This window comes from Alosa pseudoharengus, unplaced genomic scaffold (assembly GCF_046254945.1).
Source record: "Alosa pseudoharengus isolate Yale_2024_CS ecotype anadromous, Long Island Sound unplaced genomic scaffold, YU_APseudo_1.1 YU_APseudo_1.1_scf_23, whole genome shotgun sequence".
NCBI classification, from domain to species: domain Eukaryota; kingdom Metazoa; phylum Chordata; class Actinopteri; order Clupeiformes; family Clupeidae; genus Alosa; species Alosa pseudoharengus.
In genome coordinates, this window is record NW_027468685.1 from 25870849 (window position 1) to 25885962 (window position 15114).

At 43.4% G+C, this 15114-nt stretch overlaps 1 protein-coding gene across 2 annotated transcripts in view; it reads left to right on the forward strand.

Annotated features, from left to right (window-relative positions):
• LOC143140973 (glutathione S-transferase A-like) overlaps positions 1-15114 on the forward strand; it is a 29279-nt gene that overhangs the window by 1032 nt on the left and 13133 nt on the right. The window contains exons 2-3 of one of the 2 annotated variants that reach the window (XM_076302158.1): positions 6112-6177; positions 6301-6406. In XM_076302158.1, the coding sequence (XP_076158273.1) occupies positions 6112-6177; positions 6301-6406 (172 nt within the window). The remainder of the gene's footprint in view (positions 1-6111; positions 6178-6300; positions 6407-15114) is intronic. The other variant, XM_076302159.1, reaches the window with a different exon arrangement.

A 15114-nucleotide genomic window follows, 5' to 3' on the forward strand; every position in this document is an offset into this window, starting at 1 on the left:
CTATTCTTTTTGGGGGAAAGTCTGTTTACACCACAGTGTGTACGTGTATTATGTAACATGCATAGTCTGCTTTGTCTAACTAGTGGGCGTGTGCAGCAGGCACGACACGTACAGTCTATTATTTAAACTGCCAACATGCTTTAGAGTTAAAATTTGCATGATTATGTTATAGTGGAGCAGATAAGCTTATATACTGTATACACATTAAATGGTGCATTTTATGACTAAAGCATGACATTTTGTCCAGTGTTTTTAGAGACTGTAAACTTCATTTTCAGATGTGGAGCCCCTTCAGATTTGACCTCTGGGGCCAGGCAGGCAGATTCCAAAATTGCACTAATTTTCAGTTGTAAAATATTTCTGCAAGCCATTCTAGAATTTTACTGTGCAATCTAGAACTTCCATTAACTGAGCCAGAGACGGTTGATGTATATTAAAGGGGTGGTTCAGGATTTTGGACATAGGACCTCATTTCCAAGTAAGCAAGTGTGATATTTATCAGTGGAGACCGTTTTCAACACGTTTCATTCAGTCCTTCTAATTGCAGAGTTCGCAGGTGCTAGGCTAGCGCAAGTCAACGGTATGTGCTAGCCTGCCACTAAAAACAGTCTTACCCACTCCAAAGTACACCCGAGGCAAATAAATGATAACGCCAGACTATCGATGTAAATGTCTGTATTGATAGTGTTATTTCTAACGTTATTCTATCCTTGCATTTCAACGATCACATTACATTTTGAGGGACTAGTTTCTTAGCAGCGGCGGAATTATACTTCTCCGGTTAGTAGTACTGCGCCGAAAAGTAAACAATAAAGCGCACTCCAATGGGGATACCTAGTAGTAGCCTTGGTAATAGCAGTCCGCCGCTGAGTTGCAAAATGACTACTAACAACTTCAGGGACCAAAGTATAACTATTGCAACGCGATGCAAGGGTAGTTGTATTTCTTACACTATTCTATCAACACAGACATTTACATCGATTGTCTGGAATTTGCCTAAGGTGTAGTTTAGAGTGGGTAAGACTGTCTTTAGTGGCAGGCTAGCACATACCGTTGACTTGCGCTAGCCTAGCACCTGCGAACTCTGCAATTAGAAGGACTGGATGAAACGTGTTGAAAACGGTCTCCACTGATAAATATCACACTTGCTTACTTGGAAATGAGGTCTTATGTCCAAAATCCTGAACCACCCCTTTAAGAATCTTTGACTGAGCATTACAAAAGAAGCACAAATGCTCTTGGATGGAAACAGGACTGTGTGAACGTGTATGGACCACTGGCACATCAGCTTCCTTCACCGTTTCTAATGATTTGTGCCGTCACTGCAACTTTGGTTGTACTTTAATCAGCAGGTGTTGTGCCACTTTGCCCCATTGCTCCTGAGTGTGGCTTCTATGCCAGTCCCATCATCTAGCCTGTCCAGCTCTGGGGGTAATTGACATAGGCAATCTTTAAACTCAAGAAGATCCTTGGCCAATGAAACATGGCCACTACCTATTTTAAATAGTTTAAAATAGGTAGTGGCCATGTTTCATTGGCCAAGGATCTTATTGAGTTTAACGATTGCCTATGTCAATTATTAAATATAATTAAATATAATTACTCATTAGTAACATTTTAACTAACTCATTTAAAACTAGATGTACCGCAGAGCGGTACAAAATATGACCGCCGCCCAGTCCAGCACATTTTTTCCACAAAAAGAAATCACGCTGAAAGGCCTATATGATTCTAACTGTCTCACTAAATTGCATTATCCACACTCAATTCTCACGGGTATCTGCTAGACAACAAGTACCAAAACATTATTAGTTCATAGATTTCACATGTAAAATTCATTTTATACAACCCCACCTCCATCTTGCCTGTTCATAATTCTGAGAAATTCTTGATTGTTTGTGTTATGTTTATGTTATGTGTGTGTGTGTGTGTGTGTGTGTGTGTGTGTGTGTGTGTGCGTGCTTGTGTGTGTGCCTGCGTATGTGCCTGTGCATGCAAGCGTACATATGTCTACTGTGTGAGTATGTGTCATACGTATGATTACTGTGAATGTATGTGTGTGTGTGTGTGTGTGTGTGTGTATCTGTTTGTGCACATGTGTGCACATGAAATGGGTTAACATGACCCCTGGAGGCAAACATACGGAAAAAATTGGTCATCCTAGGCCCTACAGTTCTCAAGATATTCACAGAGAACTGTGTCTGCCCTACCCTCCTTTCGGGGGGTCCAGTCCAGCGGGGGGGCTACAGATCAAAACGAAAAATGACGGTTCCATGCTATCCCTGTGGGGGTACATGCCCACCAAGTTTTGTGTACCCCGGTCTTTCAGTGTCCCGGGAATCCTTGTTGGTGTACGTCACTAAATGTACACATAAATTATTTTATTGTAAGGCCCCCCATGAACGAAAGTACGCAAAACTTGGCATGCATTCGGAGGGTGTCATAATGATCCTACACTTTTAATTTCGTGCAGTTTTGACCTTGTCAGCCAGAGATATTGTGATGAAAACACCTAATTTTTTGCTTTTTAATTTTTAACTAGGTGGCGCTATACATGAAATAAGTGGTAATGGGATGGGTTGACATGCCCCCTTAAGACCAACATACAAAAAAAGGTGGACCTCCTAGGCCCTACGGTTCTCGAGATATTCACAGAAAACTGTCTCCGGCCACCTACAGGCCAGTTGGTGTATAGTAACATAAATTTATTTATTGTGTGGCCCCCCATGAACGGAATTCCACGAAACTTGGCGTGCATTCAGAGGGTGTCATAATGATCCTACACTTCCAATTTCGTGCAGTTTTGACTATGTTAGGTCACAGATACCTGCGATTACAACACCTCATTTTTACTTTTTTGTGTTTAACTAGGTGGCGCTATACATGAAATGGTTATGGAATGGGTTGACATGGCCTCTTGAGATCAACATACAAAAAAAAATGGTCCTCCTAAACCCTACGGTTTTCGAGATATTCATAGAAAACTGTGTCTGCCCTACCCTCATTTGGGGGGGTCCAGTCCAGCGGGGGGGCTACAGATCAAAACGAAAAACGATGGTTCCATGCTATCCATGTGGGGTTACATGCCCACCAAGTTTCGTGTACCCCGGTCTTTCAGTGTCCCGGGAATCATTGACGGAAATTTGGGCATGCGAAAAAGAAAAAAAAAAGAAAAAAAAAAAATCTGACTAAACCTATATGACAGCCGCTTCGCTGCGCGGCGGTCATAATATATCGTTAAATTTCTACAACCCCAAAACAGAAAAAGTTGGGACGTTGTGTAAAATGTGAATAAAAACAGAATGTAATAATCTGCAAATCTCTTAAACTCATATTTGGTTGCAAAAAGGATACAGACAACATATCAAATATTGAAAATGACAAATTTGACTATTTCATGGAAAATATATGTTAATTTTGAATTTGATACCAGCAACATGTTTCAAAAAAAGTTGGGACGGGGTAACAAAATGCTGGAAAAGTTGTGTAATGATAAAGAAAACAAAAGGAAGAATGTTTCACAACTAATTAGGGTAACTGGCAACACGATTGGGTATTAAAAAAGCGCATCCCAGAGAGGCAGGGTCTCTTAGAAGTAAAGATGTAGGGGTATTCATCCCTCTGTGTAAACCTGTGTGCACAAATGATGAAACAATGTCATCTTCATGCTTCTTCACATGAAATTGTGACATATTTAGGGAGTTCATCATCTACAGGACATAATATTATTAAAACATTCAGAGAATCCAGAGAAATCTTTGCAAACAAGGGAAAGAGCTGAAAAACAAATTGGATGTCCGTGATCTTTTGGACCTCAGATGGCACTGCATCAACACCAGACCTGTTTTCAGACCTGTCATTGTATGGGCTCAGGAAAACCTCTGATAACCATTGTTTATGTGCCCAGTTTGATACTCAATTCAAAAACTGCAGCCAAAATTGTAACAGCTAAAATTGTATTGAGACATGATACAGAAAATGTCACCCTCTTATTTGGGCCTGAGCTTGTTTAGAATGGACTGAGGTAACATGGAAAAAGGTCCTGTGGTTAGACCAATAAAAGTTTTCCATTCTTTTTGGAAATCATTGACTCATCTGGGCTTAAGAGGAGAGGGCCTATCCAAGTATTTAACCTATCCAACTTGTTTTAGCGCTCAGTTCGAAACCCAACCTCTATGAAGGTGTGGAGGAGCATTAGTGTCTACAGCATGAGCATCTTGCACAATTGGCAAAGCACAATCAATTCTGAATAATGTATACAGGTTTTAAGCAACATATACTGCCATCCAGGTAATGTCTTTTCCAGGGACGACCTTGAATATTTCGGGAAAACAATGCCAAAATGAATTCTGCACATATTTAAATAGTATTTCTCCATAGAGGAAGAGTCCAGGTGCTAGGATGGCCTGTCTGCAGTCCAGATTTCTCAAATTATGTGCATAATGGAATGAAAAGCATGACTGAGAATACCCCATACTGTTGAGCCACTCAAATCCTATATCGGGGAGTAATGGGACAACATTTTATTCTCAAAACTGTAGCAAATGGTCTCCTCAGTTCCTAAACATTTAGAGAATTGTGTTAAATGAAGAAGTGAAGCAGTACAGTGGTAAACATGCTCCTGTCCCAACTTTTTTTGAAACATGTTGCTGGCATCAAATTCAAAATTAACGTATACTTTCCATGAAATAGTCCAAAGTTTCATTTTTAACATTTGATATGTTGTCTTTGTCCTTTTTGCTGCTAAATATGGGTTTATGAGACTTGTATATTGTGACATTCTGTTTTTTGCATTTTACACAACGTCCCAACTTTTTCTGTTTTGGGGTTGTAGTTGCTGTGCCTTTATTTTATGAAATCTTGCCAGATATATGTAGTAACTGTTTTAGAGACAAATACTTGTGTATTTCATTGAAAGGGGTTCTTACTAAATTGCTCTTTATCATATTATGTACCATCTACCATTCCACTATGTATCTATCTATCTATCTATCTATCTATCTATCTATCTATCTATCTATAACCATAATAGCAGTATAGCTACTGATGTGATGTCGCCTGTCCTCTAAAGCAGTGGTTCTTAACTGGTGGGTCGCGGAACCATTCTGGGTGGGTCGCGGAGCATGTGGTTAAAAAAAAGAGAAGAAATCGCCCATTTCAAATAGACTTAAATTGAGACGAAATGGTGCAGAATCCACAGTGTGCGATGTTCACAATTGCTGGAACATGAGTGAAAATGCCTCATAATAAAGTACACCTGTCAAAGACAGACCTGTCAAGTACTTTAAGGTGACATCAGGAGTTGGAGACTTCACAAATGTAATGCCAAACAGCATGTTCCAAACAAATAGGCCTACAGGCACTTCGCCTTTCTTAGCATGTAGCTCACCAAATCTGTTGTCTTGAACGCTATAAAATATATATGGGTCGTGACTTCATGATCATGGAAATTGTGGGTCCCAAAGCCAGACCAGTTAAGAACCACTGCTCTAAAGCCATAAAGTATCGTCTTAACATCATGCAATCTTAAGTGAGTAAAATTTGGCAGACGTGTTTAGTTCTTCCACTGAAGTGCGCAACATTGTGGCAGCAGATGTGTAACATTTTTAAGTTTTCTCCTTTGTTGCATCATTATCGACGCTTCATAAAAAAAGAAATCACATTTGTATGTGATTAGAATGTTGCCAATTAAAGGTTCCATACTGTCATAATGAACTCAAGCAACCAGTTTGAATGGCAGTTAATGTAAGTTCTAGATCTTCACACTGGAATTCTGGAATGACTTGTAAAAATATTTTACTCCTCAAAGATGTGTATTATCTAGCCCCAGAGGTCAGATCTGAAATGGCTCCACATCTGAAATTAAACCTTATGGGGTGAAGATTATATGGTGAAACTTTCATGCTTTAGTCATAAAATGCACAATTGTTTTGCTTATCAGCCTAACTATTAAGAATCGCAATGGCCTTTTGGTCTAGTCGAGACTAACTCCGCTGCAGACGTATCGACCGGTGCAAGGCACCTTTGCTTTTTCAAATCATGCCATTGTTCACTAGCCCAACGTAGACATTATTTACCACTGTGTCTGTATTGATCACTGTGTATCAACAGCTCCCCTCATTTCGCCATGGGCCCCATATGATAAATGAATCTGTTGCAGCCTGCATGTACTTGGAGGTATATTCCATGGCCACAATACATAGAAGTACACTCTCTGTAGTTTTACTTTGATGTAAATAAAGCCACATCTGACTCACATCTGACTATCAGAATATGCATTGTGTGTCTGTGATCATGCAGAACCAGTTCAAGTCCCAGGGAAACCAACTTATCCCCAGTGACCAAGCAGGATTCGCCTTGGTGTACCAACGGATGATTGAGGCCCCCAATGCACAGCAGAAAATGAGTGAGCTGTGGCAGAATATTAATGTGCTCCTACTACTAGGCTATATCCTGGCTATCCACTATCAGAAATATGTTTGTTTATCATTGCTGCCTGTGACCTGGGGGGTATTCCAAGTATGTGGTTTAGTGACAGACCTGGGTAAGTTAACTCAGAACTAGATGTACCGCAGAGCGGTACAAAATATGACCGCCGTCCAGTCCAGCACATTTAATAAATCACGCTGAAAGGCCTATATGATTCTAACTGTCTCACTAAATTGCATTAGCCACACTCAATTCTCACTGGTATCTGCTAGACAACAGATTTCACATGTAAAATTAATTTTATACAACCCCACCCCCATCTTGCCTGTTGTGACGAATATTGGCAGGTCTTAGACCCCGCCCTGTTTGGTGTGCCTGTGCTCTCTACCGCTCTCTCTCTCTATTCCTGTTGAGCAGGTGTTGGTGTTCAGGTGTGCCTGATTGGCAGGACTATAAATCCCCTGCGTCCACAACAGCCAGTCCCGGCTTCCTCCTCCTGGCATTTGGCTTTCGTTGTCCTTCGGTTGTTAAACCCCTAGACTGATTTTGCATGACACTTTTGGTTTCCTTCCATTATACTGACTTGCACTACACCACGTTATCATTTAGTCTCTGTTAAACTAACCTTTAATTAATAAATTATCTTCATTATTATGGAATCAGCGTGTGGCCTCCCCTTTCATGTTTCATGCATCGAGCCGGCATGTCACATATGGGGGCTCTCCGTGATTTTTTCCGGAATTTGGTAAGGTAACTTAATTTTCCGTAAAGTCCACTGTTTTGAATTGGCCTTACTGACGGGCGTAAATTGCCTATGCAGTTAATTATAAATTGTGGAGACTCGCGCTGAAATTGTTTATTTTTCAATTGATAAGTTAGTATTTGGTAATTTACTCAGATTTCGGTTTGCCGATCTAATTGATTGAGGTTTTGCTGTTTGGTTTGCCGTGGAGGAGAGCCATTTAGGGGCTACTTGCAGCTTTCGTTACATTTCGCTGCAGGTAAGACGTGCAGGCTGTGGTAATTTGGCGCAGGTGTAGTTTAGTTGCTAATTGGGGGGGGTGGTAGGTTAGAGCCTACCTGAGCAGACGTGAAACCCCGCGAAAGGTGAAGAGCGCTTACCGCTGGGTGCTATTGTGTATGTGTTTGTTGTGTTGGTGTGTCGAACGCGCTGGGGTTGCTTGCAACTCAATTGCATGAGGGCACACTGAAGACTAGGCAGTGGAAATATTCAGGGCTGTGTTTCTCAGTTAGATGCGGGGCAGCTCTAGTCTTGTGGGTTATTGGGGTGGTTATCTGCACCTGTGTTAGATTATCGGCGGATTGTACACTGTTGCGTCTGAGCCATGTTTTTTGAAGGAAAATTTGATTTGGTGGGCATTTTCGGGCTATAAGCGCGCTAAATTAATCCAGTTCGCAGTTTAGGGTGAAATTGCAGAAATGGAAACATTGGATAGGTTTTTTGCGTGTCCATCGGAGGCATATTTGGATGGGTTAACTATAGCTCAGTTGCGTAAAGTTGCGGAGCATTACCAATTTGACGACACTCTGCCGAAAGAATTAAAGAAACAAGAACTAAAAGATCAGGTAAAATCGAAATTGGTAAATTTGTCCATTATAGAGATAGGCTCAGCCCCTGACCCCGTAGTTCCATCAGCGGCCTCTACTCCTACACATTCAAATGAAGGACCGCGTTCTGAACCAAATGCTTTAACTTTTGACCAACAAATGGAGCTCTTGAAATTACAGCTGGATCAAAAGCGTTTTGAGGCAGCAGAACGAGAGCAGGAGCGCGAAGTGGAGCTGAAGCGAATAGAAGCAGAGCATAAAAGTCGAGTATATGAACTAGAGCAACAGCGCATTGAAAGGGAAAAGGAGCGCGAGTTTGAGTATGAAAAGATGAAACTACGTGACCGACAGGAGGAAAGGGAAAACGACATTCAAAGAGAGCGCTTAAGACTAATTGCTGAAGGTAAACTACGGGATGATTCGGTTGGAAATGTCGTAGACGGGAGCCTTTCAAATATGATTAGGTTTTTACCCAAATTTAGTGACCGTGATCCCGACATCTTTTTCTCACTTTTTGAGGGCATTGCAGATGAGCGGGGTTGGGGTGATTCGGAGCGCACCCTGTTGCTCCAGACTGTTTTATCGGGCCGAGCTCAAGACGCGTATATTGCTTTGTCGGTGACTGAGCGGAGGAGTTACCGGTCAGTTAAAGAAGCGGTGCTGCGGTCTTATGAACAAGTCCCGGAGTTCTATAGGCAACGTTTCAGAAATTGGCGAAAAAATGATAGACAAACATACTCTGAGGTGGCCAGAGACCTCGTTGGTTTTTTTAACCGCTGGTGTTCCTCTGTAAGTGTCAACACGTTTGAGGAATTATGTGATTTGATAGTCTTGGAGCAGTTTAAACGCATTGTCCCCGAACGGCTTGCAACTTTTATTAATGAGCATAAGGTTAAAACTGCCGCAGAGGCTGGCATACTTGCGGATGAGTATACCTTAACTCATAAAGGTAGAAGTAATGAGTATATTCCACACAGGGTCAATTACACACGGGATGAACAGCGGTATAGTCGGTTTAATGGTAACAATAGTGGTCAGGCTGTGGTTAGACATGAGCAGGCCAGTCGCAGTAAAACCGACTCTGAAAACAACTGTCACTATTGTCTTGAGTATGGTCATTGGAAGAAGGAATGTCCATTGCTTCGAGGTAAAAATAAAAACAGGTCTAACTCCAATCAACCGCACTCAGTTAAGGGGGTGGGATGCGTTGCCCCGGTTCAACACTCTAGTCGCACCTCTCAGGTTGTGCAGGTGAAAAACCCACCAGAGGGCACTGCCCCAGCAGTAGGTTCAGGCTGCGAGGTGTCTGACCCTCCTGTTGAAGGCCAGTGTGCGTCTGAGTTCGCTAATGGTGACGTCAGTGAGGGCTATGCCCCGTTCATAACTGGCGGTTTCATTTCGCTTCTGGGAAGCCCAGATATAAAACCTGTTAAAATCCTGCGTGACACTGGGGCTACGGAGACTTTTGTGGTCGAGTCAGTTTTACCGTTTTCAGTACAATCCCATACAGGAAATAGTGTTCTCATTAGGGGCATTGGTATGCAAACTATGTCCGTTCCCCTGCACAGGGTCGTACTGAATTCCGATCTTGTGCAGGGTGAAGTTATTGTCGGGGTGCGCCCAGCGTTGCCTGTACCAGGTGTCCATGTGATTTTAGGTAACATCTTGGCAGGGGATCAAGTATGGCCGAGAGGACCAGTGCATCCCATAGTGACTACCGAGCCAATAGAGGTTGATGAACCAGACGAATCTGCCGCAGAGTTTCCTGAGGTGTTCGCTGCGTGCGCAGTGACTCGGGCAAAGAGTCGCGCGCAGGCAGTGAATGGTTCTGGTGAGCTCTCCGACATTAAACGTGTATGCCCACAGCTACCAAATTTGCCATCAGCGTTCGAACGCTGTGATTTTGTTCAGGCCCAGACAGAGGATGATGGGTTGGCAGAGCTATTGGGTGGGGCCTTATCAGAAGAGAAAATGCCAAGCGCAGATCGGGGATATTTTATTGTTGACGGGTTGCTTGTGCGTTAATTTGTCTCTTACAACAACGAGTTGACTGACACTTTATTACAGATCGTCGTGCCGAAGAGATACAGAGAAAGGGTATTACATGCTGCCCATGGGGAGGGAGCGGGCCATTTCGGCGTGCGTAAAACGTATGTTCGATTACTCCAGCATTTCTACTGGCCACGATTGAGGCGTGATGTAGCAGGCTTTATTAAAACCTGTCATATTTGCCAAATAGCTGGTAAGGCAAACCAGTCTATTAAGCCCGCGCCACTGCATCCAATCGCAGCAGTGGGTCAGCCTTTCGAACTTCTCCTAATAGATTGTGTTGGTCCATTACCCCCATCGAAATCCGGTTCTAGTTACTTGTTAACAGTCATGTGTCAAACTACTAGATATCCGGCAGCATTCCCTTTGAGAAGCATCACTACAAAGTCTATAGTAAAGGCTCTGTCACAGTTTATTTCAGTCTTTGGCATTCCCAACGTAATTCAGTCTGATCAAGGGAGTAATTTCACCTCGAAGATGTTTGCGGACATTTTGAAACAACTTCGGGTAAAACATAACTTAAGTAGCGCTTACCATCCGCAGAGCCAAGGTGCTTTAGAGCGATTCCATCTAACCTTAAAGTCTCTGCTGCGTGCTTATTGTTGTGAATTACAGCGCGATTGGGAGGAAGGCCTCCCATGGTTGCTGCTGGCAGCTCGGGAAGTCTCGCAGGATAGTCTGGGATTCAGTCCGAATGAATTAGTATTTGCACATAAGGTTCGCGGTCCACTGTCCGTTTTAAAAGATGGTTTGCAGGAATCGGACCCTCCAGTTAACCTCATTGATTTTGTTCATGGTTTCCGTCGCAGGTTGTTTTTGTCTGGGCAGTGTGCAAAAACTAACCTGATAAAATCTCAGGCACGGATGAAAAAAGTTTTCGACCGTCATGCAGAGGCAAGACTGTTCACTCCGGGGGACCAGGTATTGGCGTTGTTGCCAATCCCTGGCTCACCGTTTCGTGCACGGTTTTTGGGCCCTTATGCTGTGGTTCGTCAAGTCACTGAGCAGGATTATTTAATTGCTACACCAAATCGAAAGAAGTCGTCTCAGCTGTGTCACATAAATTTATTGAAACGGTATTACACTCCATCGTCCCGAAGTGATGGAGATGAGGTTAAGACTGCTGCTCTGGCAGTCGGGGGTACGGTTTCTCCTCCCCTGAGGGTGGCAGCCGAGGGGGAGGAGGAGGGTGGCCCTGACGACTGTTTACTGTTGCCACGTCTGAAAAATTCAGAAATGTTGAACAATCTTGATGGCCTTTTGGGTCATATGTCCGATGAACAGAGGGGTGAATTAAAATCCCTGATTTTATCCTATTCGTCATTATTTTCCCATGTACCGACATGCACGAATGCTATTGAGCACGATATAGACGTTGGTGGGGCTGATCCAATAAGGCAGCGGTTCTACCGCGTTCCACCAGCCAAACAGTAAAATTCTGGAGGGTGAGGTCCAGTATTTACTTGGAAATGGTCTGGCAAAACCGTCGTATTCTAGTTGGGCGTCACCATGCTTACTGGTAGCAAAACCAGATAGTACGTTTAGATTCTGTACAGATTATCGCAAAGTGAACATGGTAACGAAGCCCGACTCCTTTCCACTTCCTCGGATAGAGGACTGCGTAGACCGTGTAGGTTCAGCAAAATTTGTTACAAAGTGTGACTTACTCAAAGGTTATTATCAAATCCCGTTAACGCCGAGGGCGCAGGAGATCTCTGCTTTTGTCACTCCGTCGGGCCTGTACTCATACAACGTTATGAGTTTTGGATTACGTAACGCGCCCTCAAGTTTCCAGCGCTTGATGAACCGTGTAATATCGGGGCTTGAGGGTTGCGCCGTTTATTTAGACGACGTTGTAACAGTGAGTGATACCTGGCCTTCACATTTGTCTAGATTGTCTGTTTCACTCATTTCTCTCCTCTCCTGTATCTCTGCTCCTGTCCCGCTTAGATTACTTTTCCAGGCGCCGGAATTGCTGTGGGTCAGGAGGTTTGGTGGCTGGTGAGCGTGAGGGGTGGTGAGAGTATGCATGGTGGGGTTTACATCTGACCCTAGTAGTGAGTGTTGAGTGGATGTGACCACGGTGATGGGTGATTTGAGAGATTCTTGGCGGCCAACCTTACCGTAAATTTAGCGAAATGTGAATGTTGCTACGGTGGTTTATCTGGGGAAGGTGGTGGGGCAGGGAGAGGTACGACCGGTACGGGCCAAAGTGATGGCCATTGACAGTTTCCCACCTCCTTCAACAAAAAAAAGAGTTGATGCGATTTTTAGGCATGGTCGGATATTATCGGAGTTTTTGTTCAAATTTTTCCACAGTGGTTGCACCCCTCACCAATTTGTTAAAGGGCAAGGTTCAATTTTGTTGGACTGACGAGTGCCAACGCGCTTTTGATAATGCCAAACTGTTGCTCACCACTGCGCCTGTCCTGGCTGCTCCCCAGCTTGACTGTCCGTTTAAAATCCATGTGGATGCCAGCCAAGTTGGGGCAGGTGCAGTGCTGTTACAATCAGATGTTAATGGTATAGACCGTCCAGTTTGTTACTTTTCAAAAAAGTTTAATGGCTACCAACTCAACTATTCGACAATCGAGAAAGAAGCGCTGGCCTTGGTGTGGGCTCTTCAGCACTTCGACGTATATGTGGGTGGGGGAGTTCATCCAGTGGTCGTGTTCTCAGATCACAATCCACTGACCTTTCTATATTCACTACAGAATCCGAATCAACGCCTGATGCGTTGGGCGTTGTTTTTGCAACCGTATGACTTACAGATTCACCATATTCGGGGCGTGGATAACGTTTTGGCAGATGCGTTGTCCCGCGGCCTGGGTATGGTGGGATAGGTTGATTGTCTGTTTCACTCATTTCTCTCCTCTCCTGTATCTCTGCTCCTGTCCCGCTTAGATTACTTTTCCAGGCGCCGGAATTGCTGTGGGTCAGGAGGTTTGGTGGCTGGTGAGCGTGAGGAGTGGTGAGAGTATGCATGGTGGGGTTTACATCTGACCCTAGTAGTGAGTGTTGAGTGGATGTGACCACGGTGATGGGTGAGTGGGTTGTATATGTCCTGGTATTTGGGACTGGGATGGTCTATGTGTTTTGTGAAAGGGATGTTTGATGTTACAGTATGTACAGAATCCCATTTAGGTAGGCTTCTGTCTTAAGGGGGGGGATATGTGACGAATATTGGCAGGTCTTAGACCCCGCCCTGTTTGGTGTGCCTGTGCTCTCTACCGCTCTCTCTCTCTATTCCTGTTGAGCAGGTGTTGGTGTTCAGGTGTGCCTGATTGGCAGGACTATAAATCCCCTGCGTCCACAACAGCCAGTCCCGGCTTCCTCCTCCTGGCATTTGGCTTTCGTTGTCCTTCGGTTGTTAAACCCCTAGACTGATTTTGCATGACGCTTTTGGTTTCCTTCCATTATACTGACTTGCACTACACCACGTTATCATTTAGTCTCTGTTAAACTAACCTTTAATTAATAAATTATCTTCATTATTATGGAATCAGCGTGTGGCCTCCCCTTTCATGTTTCATGCATCGAGCCGGCATGTCACACTGTTCATAATTCTTGAAAAAGAAGAAATTCTTGAATTGTGTGCATGTGTGAGTGTACACGTTTATGTTTATGTGTGTGGGTGTGTGTCAGTGGCGGCTGGTGGTTAAAAAAATAACGGAGGAAGGAATGTCTGCTTGATTGGCGTTAGTGGCAAATGTGAGGTTGAGATGGTGTTTGGTGGCATATGTGAACAATAGAGTATGTAGGCCGCCTACCCAGACACATTTATAGCAGCAGTATGTACTATGTAGCATTTTAACTGGCAATGTTGTGCAATAAATGCTGTTCTGACATTGACATGTAAATTTAGGTCTGGGAAGTCAGGGAAGATATGTAGGTCTAGTTATGAAATACTGTTTTCCAGATGTGCAAAATTACGGAAAGTCTGGAGGTTTTGCTCAGTGTAATACATTGGCAGAAAAGTCTATAATAATAAAAATAGACACTTGTTTTATAAAACCATGTAACTATTTACCATTAAAAATAGACCTTAAATGTGGTTATTTGTAACATGCTATTGTTTTTAAAGCCAAATCGCTATAATTTAAAGACAGATTGTAGTAGCTAAGTGGGAATTATGACCGCCGCTAGCGAAGCTAGCGAAGCGGTCATATAGGGATTGTCAAAGTTTTTTTTTTTTTTTTTTTTTCCCCGTCATCTACTTCCTGAAATTTTGGTCAACGATACCCGGGGCACCGAAACACCAGGGCACATGAAATTTGGTGGGTATGTAGCCCCACTAGACTTTTACGGAAAAATTTTGTTTGGTCCCCGGGGGCCACTCCCCCTCCGCGCTGGGCCCCCCGAAACCCAAAAAATGCAGTTTTTCCTCAATAACTACCTGAACCGTGGCACCGAGGATGAAGAAATTTTTATGGTATGTTGGTCTCAAGGGCCCACATCAACTTAGCCCATAATCACTCATTTGTGATTTGCACCCCCCCGGTAAAAAATGAAAATGCAATATCATTCTGCTTTAATCGCCCCTCTCTTCAGTAAAGACGTTCAGAACTGCACCAAATTTTATGTGTATGATTAACCTGACATTCTCTGGGGGTATGCCAAGTTTCGTAGAATTTCATCCATGGGGGGGTCTAAAAAATTAAGTTATGTGTACATTTAGTGACTCTACACTCATTGGCCTGTAGATGGTGGTGCACACATATACACATGCACACACACACACAGGCACCCACATACTATCGGTATTAGAACGGCCGATACATAATTACAAATTCAGTAGGATTAAAAGAAAGCCAAAATAAATATTCATCATCATCATCATGGCTGCATTTCCAGTATTGGCGATAGGTAGTCGTTTGTCCACTAGATGGCGCATCGTTGCAGTGAGACGTAATTTTGTTGGAAGTTAAAGGAGAATTCCGGTGTGATATTGACCTAAAGTGTGTTGAAACATGATACCGAGTGTGAACGTATGTCTCATAGCCCATCTCGGCTTGTCCCCTGCACTCCAAAATCTGGCGCTAGTTAGCCGATGCTACCAACAGCTTT